Source organism: Rattus norvegicus, chromosome 3, assembly GCF_036323735.1.
Source record: "Rattus norvegicus strain BN/NHsdMcwi chromosome 3, GRCr8, whole genome shotgun sequence".
NCBI classification, from domain to species: Eukaryota; Metazoa; Chordata; class Mammalia; order Rodentia; family Muridae; genus Rattus; species Rattus norvegicus.
This window is the reverse complement of record NC_086021.1, coordinates 42,454,161-42,462,951: the sequence shown is the minus strand read 5'-3', so window position 1 is coordinate 42,462,951 and position 8,791 is coordinate 42,454,161. Positions and strand designations below refer to the sequence as shown.

Here is an 8,791-nt window from a genome sequence, read left to right as displayed (position 1 = left end):
TCCAGAATATTCTCACTTCGGTGATTGGTTGTAGAACCTGGTCATCACAGCTGAGCCTGCTTGCTGAAGATCATCAGGAACAGGCCTGTTGGTTGGTAACATTTTATCAGAGAAGACTCCCACCTGGTCCTCCCAGCCATTTGTATGCAACCTACTTTAATTGCACGTTCCTCTGGGCCTGGGGAGGTGCTAGAGAACACAGATTGTAGCAGATTATAGGAGGCTAAGGGTAGACTTTTTTATTTTTTCTTCTTAAAGACAGAGTTTCTCTGTGCAGCCCTGGCCCTCCTGGAACTAGCTCTGTAGACCAGGCTGGCCTCAAATTCAGAGAGATCTGCTAGCCTCTGCCTCCCAAGAGCTTGGATTAAAGAAGTACGCCATCATGAGGGCGTGTAGGGTTGATATCTTCTAGTGCAGCTGCTTTGGAGTCACCCACACTCCTGTAAGCAACCCTCACTCATGCTTTATAAGAAAGTCCAATAAAATCATTGGTTCCACAGGTTAAACATTTGGACTAACTCATCCTCAGCTCCTGGCCTGCAGTTCTATGGTACCCCATTTCCTGGGAAGGGCAGGCTCCTCCCCCACCTCCCCAAGCTCCCACTTATGGATGTCTTAAAAAAAAACACAAAAACCCAAAACGACGACAACAACAAAACAACAACAAAACAAAACAAAACAACAACAACAACAACAAAACAACAACAAAGCTCTTTAAAGCTAAACCTCCATGGTCTGTGAACTTCATTTTTCAAATTCGGGAAACAAGAACCCCGAAGCCTGACTCAGTGAAACTAGAGTAATTGTGGGTTCCTGAGTTAAAGGATACGTGAGGGGAGGACAACTGTTTCTCTCCAATTCAGACACCCCAAACTTTAGCCTGTCAAGAGTTCTACACTTGAGGAGTGGATGAAGGCTTCTTTAGTGGCCTCTGGGGACAGATGGAAGTTTCTTCTGGACGAAAAGCAGTGAGACAGAGGTCCCTAGGTCTCTTAGAGAAACCTCAGGCCTTTCAGGTAGACCTGTGTCTTGGTACGGTTTTCCCCGACCACCCGGGCCAGCCTCCTGCGAGTGGACTACACTTCCCAGCAGACCCCGCGGTCAGCGGCGCGGGCGGGAGGGGGCGGCGGTGTGAGAGACGGGGGGCGGCGCGCGCCGGGGACGCGCGCGGGCGACCATGGCGTTCGCCCGGCTGTAGCGAGTACTTTAACCCCGGGAGGCGACAGTAGCGGCGGCGGCAAGGGCGCGAGCCTCGAGCGGGCGGGCCCCTGCCTGAGGGAAGGGAGGAAGGGGCGGGGAGAGCGACGGAGGGAGGCCGGTCGGCCGCGGGCGGGCGGGCAGAGCAGCGCAGCGCCGAGCGGGGCCCGCGGGTCCATGAGGAGGCCCCGGGACCATGGGCTCCAGGATCAAGTGAGTGCGGCCGGGCGGAGCCGGGCCCGGTGCGTGGGGAGGCGAGGCTGGGCTATCGCTGCAGGCCGCGGACCGAGCTTGGGGGGGACTTGTTGCCCGGACCGGAGGGGCGCCCCGCGTGGAGGCGTCAGGCGGGGAGGGGGACGGTTGCCATGGCGATGCGGGAGGGCTCAGGGACGGGGTGCGCGCGGGGTGGAGGGACGCGGATGATCAGATGTCCCCCTCCTCACCTGAGGGCGGGAACTGCTGACGTGACGCGGTGGCTCCTTTGGCGGGATGTATGGAGCCCTAGAAAACTGTCATACAGCTGCTGGGAGGGGGGAGGTCTCCGGAAGCAAGTCCTCATAAGGGTGTGTTTGGGGCGACCCCGAGAGTTGGCAGGTCCTGAGGTTGCAGCCTGGCTGCTTGAGGCCTGTAACGATTACAGAAGTGGTGTGAGGTTCTTAGAGGGAGGGGGCTTCTAGAACATTTAAGGACTGGATGGCCTGCACAGGAAGGCCCTTTGCGGTCTCTTCCTCTTATCTGACTGTCTATACTAGCAAGGGCCGAAGGCTATGAAGGAAGAAACCTTTAGGTTGTAACTGAGCACCTGATTTTGCAAAGGTTTTATAATCCAATCTGACAGATTCCCTCACTCCTTCATTTGCTTGGAGTCCCTGGTTGAGCCTTAGTTTTCTGGTGAAAATGTTGATATTTGTAACATTAGTACCCACCGAAACATTACAAGTTGACTTTAGAAAGTACAACTTTTCTGTGGTCCAATTTGGGTGTTATTGCTTTGGTCTCTATCTCTCCTTCCAGCCAAGACCTCTTCTGGGCACTCCCTTCCTCAGCCCTAGAACTCAGATGCTTTCTCTCTAATCATTAGCAAATGTTCACTTTTTTTCCTCTATGACTAATAGAATTGCTTAAGGATATTTAAAAACAAAGTTGATAGCATAGGCTTTTCTGGAAAACAGCATTCACAAGATACCATAAACCCTCTTAAAGGAAAGTCCGTGGAATGTGTTTATTTCAGCATTTTGAGAATTGTACTAGGGAAGTTTGAAAGAGGAAGGGCCTTAAGGGCAAAAATCTAATAATTATTCAAACATTGCATCTCATGTCCAAGTGGTGCACATGCAGTGTGACCCTTGCCCAGCTGTTCAGGTTCTCCAGCGGTTAGGGTTCTCGTTTACAAAAGGTGTCTTATATATTTTGCAGGAATCCTGTGATACCTGCTGAATGAAATTAGAAAAGTTTGCTCATGAAAATGGATGTGGAAGCTTAAGAAGACCTTTTTTTTTTTTTTTTTTTTTTTTTTTTTTAATAGGAAAGGGAGGAGGGGGTTAGAATATAACACAAACAAGAGTCTGAGAATCTGGGGAGGTAAAGTGATTTAGTTTGTGAACTATTGGATTAAAAAGGCACTCCAGGCTAAATTCCAGCCTTCAAGTAAGGGTTGTAAACTTGGAATTTCAACAGCGCGTATAAACACTTTTCTGTAAGTCACCTCAGAGTTGCAGAGAAAACACAAGGATGTGTCTTACCTTTCTTGTTCCAGAGAAATTCAGAGACTTGCTGGACTGGAGGCATTTGAGTGAACGATAAAATAGAATGAGTTCAGGTGACTAGCTGTTATCTGCTCTCACTCTTGACAGTAGCAGGTTGACAAGTATGTTTTGTAAGTGTGTTTGGTGGAATGCATCACTGTAATATCTGAGCACTTGGGTAAGGGAATTTACCAAAGCGTGTAATTGCATCAAGTGTGAAATTAGTATGAAGAATGGCCTTATTGATCTTCAAACTAGACTGTTTAATGGTTAAAAGAGAAAAGGAAAAGGCCTGGGAAATATGTTAGACTGTGATGAGATTGAAAGAGAATATGAAAATAGAAGTTATAAAAATTAGTTGTGACTTAATAGCAAGTATTAATTGTGCAGTTTCTGTCATAGGAGTATGGAGGGACAGGAGGTAAAGAAATAATTTAGGCCTTGTCATTGGAGAAAATGGCTTTGGTTGCTACTGGCCATTCTGTCAGGCAGAACAGAAGGTGTTCAGGTTATTCACTTGGCTGAAGTGGAGGCTAATTGTGCTGACCCCCTTGTAGGTAGGTAGGTAGGTGGGGGGGGCACTGATCATTCTCTAGGCCCCTCTTTCTTTTGCTTATCTCAGTGTAGATCAGATCTGGGTTCAAATTCCAGCTTTCTCATGCAGTGAGACAGTGTATTTGTGAATCTGGATTCCCTAGGGTAGAAGGGGCCTGCAGGATCATTATGAGCGGTAAACACAGGATCAATGTGACTGCCAGGCCTGTATTAGGAACTTAGTGATTGTTTTACACCTTCTTGTCAAGTCTTATGTATTTTATGCCAGAAATGTCATAGAAAGGCACATTTCAGGTAACAGAGAACAAAGTTTTAACGGCCAAGGGTTAAGACTGATTTAACAATGTCCCAGTATTAAAAAATAAAAATCGGGGGCTGGGGATTTAGCTCAGTGGTAGAGCGCTTGCCTAGCAAGCGCAAGGCCCTGGGTTCGGTCCCCAGCTCAGAAAAAAAGAAAAAGAAAAAAAAATCGATTAAAACCTAACACTGTGTGTAATTGTGAAGCTGGTGTCTGCAGTATGATGCGTGATAAAGCATGTGCATTCTTAGATTCAGGAGGTGATTTACTGTTTGTTCAGGGTAGGAAGCTGGAACTGCTGCAGCAGACTCTGTGCTGGGTACCATGTTATGGTAATGTTTAATGCAAATCATTTCATAAAACACAACTGTCCACTGGTCCTACTTATTAATTACTGTTTTCACTCGAGAGAGTAGGAGTCCACAGGCTTAAGATATCAGTTCCCTACCAGCTGTCTGTACCCCCATCCTAGGTCAGGCACCTCTCTGTGTTTTTGTAACCGCATTAGGATGGCAGTGCCAAGTCTTGTTCCTCAATTGGCTTATATTAAGTGAGACACAAATTTCTTGAGAGCAAGGACTATCAGATATGTTTTTTTTTTTTTTTTGGTTCTTTTTTTCGGAGCTGGGGACCGAACCCAGGGCCTTGCGCTTCCTAGGTAAGCGCTCTACCACTGAGCTAAATCCCCAGCCCCCAGATATGTTTTTTAGTTCCCTGTGTCAAACTTGAACTGGCACAATTGTCCAGGACGAATTTATAAGCTGTGTTTAATAAATAGGATCTGAATTAAGATGCTGAGACATTAAGTTCTCAGATTGAAATGTATATAGAATTAAAAAGAGCAATTTGCTATTAGAACTCTTCAAAGTTTTTGTATTTAATAAGTGTAAGGCAGATTGTCTTGGTCTGGGCAGAACATTACTTATTTTTACTAACAAGAGTTTGTTTAGTCTGTGTTCATTTTAAATAATGACACATTGTCTTGAATCAAACCAAACATCTAAGTGACAAAGGAAAGAGGTCACCAATATTCAGGTAATTCACTGGAAATCTAAACTTTCAGCCCAAGCAGAGATTTTCTAGCGGCATAAAAGGAACAGTGCTAAGTGACATTCTTGGACAGGTATGTTTAAATCTTATTTAGTGTTTCAGTGATCCCTGTGGACTGGAATGTGGTTAATATGAGGCAATTTAACTGATAATGCAGATGCACAGCAGGAAACTGTGAGGCAGTTTAATATTGCTTGTGGTGACATCCTAGAAATTGCTTCCAGGCACCAAGTCCAGGAAGTGGGTTGTAAGTAATGGAAGGAAGTGTTTTAAGTGAGTTTGAAGAGACCTGACATTAATGGACTCTGAGAAAAGCATACTTTAAGATTTGAAGGCATAGGAACAGGGTAGGCCAACAGCTTTGGCCTTGTGGTAGTCTGAATTAGCCCTTATGCTATTCTGCTGTCCCCATCAGACCGACCTTGAGGTTGGTATTGGAGGAACTGATTAATTCATTTACTCTCTTACTACACAACCAAGAAGTGTCAAGCACACATCTAATAAATGTTAGCTGTTATCAGTCATAGTAGTACTGTGCCTGACAATGTGCCAAGTCCTAGGGGTACAAAAATGAAAAGATTTTCTTTTGCCCTAAGGCTTTCTAAAAGTAGTAGGCACAAGTACAAAATAAAAGCACCCTGCCCCCTCTTCTTCTTCAAACCCTAGGTATAACAACATAATTGCTATGGTACCAGGCCTACCAGCAATGACTAGGTGGTAGAGTGAAGGTGGCTGGCTACCCTGGGGGTGCAAAGGAGTGTCAAGAGAAGAAGGCTTTGGGGGAGAGAATGCTTTCATTGCAAGATGAATAAGGGCCCTAAAGGGGTAAGGGTGGTGATGGTGACTGTGATAATCAACCAAGAGTGGTACATATGAGGGCAGGCCTATTAGGGAGATGAAAATGTTACTTAAATGTGAGGAATGTGGGGATGACATGGTTCTTTTTGTTTGTTTGTTTTTGAGTATTCTGTGTATTTCTGGCTGTCCTGTTCTGTAGACCAGACAGGTTTTGAACTCACAGAGATCTGCCTACCTCTGCTTCTGGAGTGCTGGGATTAAAGGCATCTGTCACCATGCCTGGTAGATAGATGGTTCTTGTTTTTGTGGTACTAGCAGACTAGTGGATCTGATAGGTAAACTGAGTAAGTTCACAAAGTAATGTGGATGTGTTGAGAAGCAATGGAGATGCTGAGAGAGGATGCCCAATGGCTGTCCTGTTTTGGATAGAGTGATGGGGGATGGTCTTACTGTAGAGATGACGTTTGACTCAGAAGTAAAAAATGACGAGGTAGTAGTCATGTCAAGTTTGGGCAAGAATTTATTTCAAGTTGAGGGTAAAGCAAGAGAACCCTGGGGAAGATTTAGGAGCTGATGATGTAAAAGGGGGTTTAGGTGAGGTCAGAATGAGAGCGTGGTTAAGCTGGGAATACTATAAAACTTAGTAATTTATTTTTGAGATAGGATCTCTCTATGTACTCTGGATTGGCCTGGAGGAACTCTTTGTCGATCAGTCTGGGTGTGAACTAACAGAGGCTCATATGCATTTACATCCTTAAGTGCTGGGAATAAAAGTGTGCAGCACCCTAGGTCTTATAAAATCTTTTAAGCTAAATGTTTTTAGTATGTCTCTTAGAGGTGTGAGTGAACAGCATGATGTAATTCTGGAGCATTCTATTACCCTAAAAAAACAAAACAAAACAAAACTGTAGCACTAGTCACTTCTTATTCTTTCAAACTCTTCCAATCCTAGGTAATCACTAATCTAATTTCAGTTTCTATAAATTTACTTGTTCTGGGCATTTCATATACATGAAATGATACCTAAGCCTTTGTGTATATAGCTACGTTTCCTTTGTATAATTGTTTCAAGGATTATTGTATTCTCTTTGTGGGTAATATTTTGTTTGTGTGTTTGTTTGTTTTGAAACAGGGTTTCTCTGTGTAGTCCTGGCTGGCCTGGAACTTGCTCTGTAGACCAGTCCAGAGCATAAAACCATCTGTCTCTGCCTCTTGAGTACAGGGATTAATGGTGTATGCCACCACTGCCTGGCTTTTAACTATGTATGAATGTATGTATGTATGTATGTATGTATGTATGTATGTATGTATGTATGTATTTTTATATTTATATTCAGCAGAGTTTCTCTGTGTAGCTTTGGCTGTAACCCTGTAGACCAGGCTGGCCTGTGGGGCATATTCCATTGTGTACATGTACCACATTTTACTTCTTCCTTCATCACGTTGTTAGGCATTTTGGTTGTTCCTCCCTTTTCATTGCTAAGTATTAGTATGAACATTTAGTGTGAACATATGCTTCATTTTCCCTGAGTATTTATACCTAAGTAGAATTGCTAGGTCTAATTTCATAACTCTTAAGATAATTTTCCAAAGCATTGTGCCGTCTGATGTAAATTGGTACCTCCATGTGGCTCTGATTTAATCCAAATTAAATCTGTTGAAAACATGGGGTCAAAGCAGAAAAGATGGGATTATCAGAAGAGGTTGAGACTTGAACTGAAAGAAAGGGAGGACTTGGAAAAGAAGCGGGTTCTTAATGGAGATCCGATGGCTTAAAAGTGGACATGAGCCCCTCTCAATGTTGTCAAGCATGGAGAAAAGACTTGCTTCTTTTTAAAAATTGGAAATTTTGGAAAGATTTCATACATATATCTGATATATTTTGATCATATTTCTCACCATTACTTTTTCTTCTCCTAGATTCCAACTACTTTCAAGTTTCTCCTTGTGTAAGTGTCTCTATCCCACTGAGTTCAATTAGGGTTGCTTACTTGAGCATGGGCAAACAGCTTTTTTTTTTTTCTCCCTCCCTCCCTCCCTCCCTCCCTCCCTCCCTCCCTCCCTCCCTCCTCCTCCTCCTCCTTCTTTCTTTCTTTCTTTCTTTCTTTCTTTCTTTCTTTCTTTCTTTCTTTCTTTCTTTCTCACTGGGAGTTGATATGTGACTTTTCTTGTGCTTTCTTCCCCTAATAGCTCTTCCCTTTCCAGCACAGTACTTCTATTCCAGCCACAGCAGATGGTAGAAGGACCTGGAAGGCTGGAAGATAGTCTCAGAGATTGGGCTTTCTGTTAGTAGAGCCTGGAGTCAGCATGTTGAATTTTTTTTTTAAAGATTTATTTATTTCATTTATGTGGGTACACTGTCTTCAGACACACTAGAAGAGGACATTGAATGCCCATTACAGATGATTGTGAGCTACCATGTGGTTGCTGGGAGTTGAACTCAGGATCTCTGGAAGAACAGTCAGTGCTCTTAACTGCTGAGCCATCTCTCCAGCCTGTTGACATTTTATGAAATTTCGAACAGTGTTTTTGTGTTATTCTGTGCTTCCATTCTGAGCTGTTGCAGTCAGGAAGGTTGAAACAGGGACGGTAAATGTTTTTATTCAGGCTGTTAAGTCTGTATGAGTTTCTGACTGGAATGCTGGTTGCAGTTTCAAAGGTTAACTTTTTTCATGGCCCTTGGAGAACTAATCCCTGGACTTGCAACATCCTTTTTGCTTAGGAGGTGTTTGTTGGGATTTGGAAAGATAAATAAGGAAGAAACAACCAACCAAAGTCGATCTCCATTACTCTTACTGAATTCATTCATTCTAGGCATAGTCATGTGCCACACAAGGACATTTTGGATAAGGATTGATAGGATCTGGTATACAATAAAACTGTAAAGTGGGGGTTGGGGATTTAGCTCAGTGGTAGAGCGCTTGCCTAGCAAGCGCAAGGCCCTGGGTTCGGTCCCCAGCTCCGAAAAAAAGAAAACAACAACAACAAAAAAAAAAAACCTGTAAAGTGGCTTTTCTGTGATGGTCAAATATTACCCAACTGCACAGTTCTCCAGAATATATTTTCATTATGCGTTTAAGTATTGAGAAGAAACTAGATTCTTTCTTTTCCTTTTTTTTCTTTTTTTGAGACAGCATTTTTCTTTGTA

The 8,791-nt window shown here is 43.6% G+C and overlaps 1 protein-coding gene across 16 annotated transcripts in view; it reads left to right on the top strand.

The window, feature by feature from the left end:
* The first annotated feature begins 1,135 nt into the window (after positions 1–1,135).
* Dennd1a (DENN domain containing 1A) overlaps positions 1,136–8,791 on the top strand; it is a 487,315-nt gene continuing 479,659 nt past the window's right edge. For 3 of the 16 annotated variants that reach the window (XM_039105292.2, XM_039105287.2, XM_039105285.2), the window contains exon 1: positions 1,136–1,410. In XM_039105292.2, coding sequence (XP_038961220.1) covers positions 1,375–1,410 — 36 coding nt within the window. In that variant the 5' untranslated portion in view covers positions 1,136–1,374. Of the gene's footprint in view, positions 1,440–8,791 lie in introns of all 16 variants that reach the window. The other 13 variants (XM_063283985.1, XM_063283986.1, XM_039105289.2 and 10 more) reach the window with 10 other exon arrangements.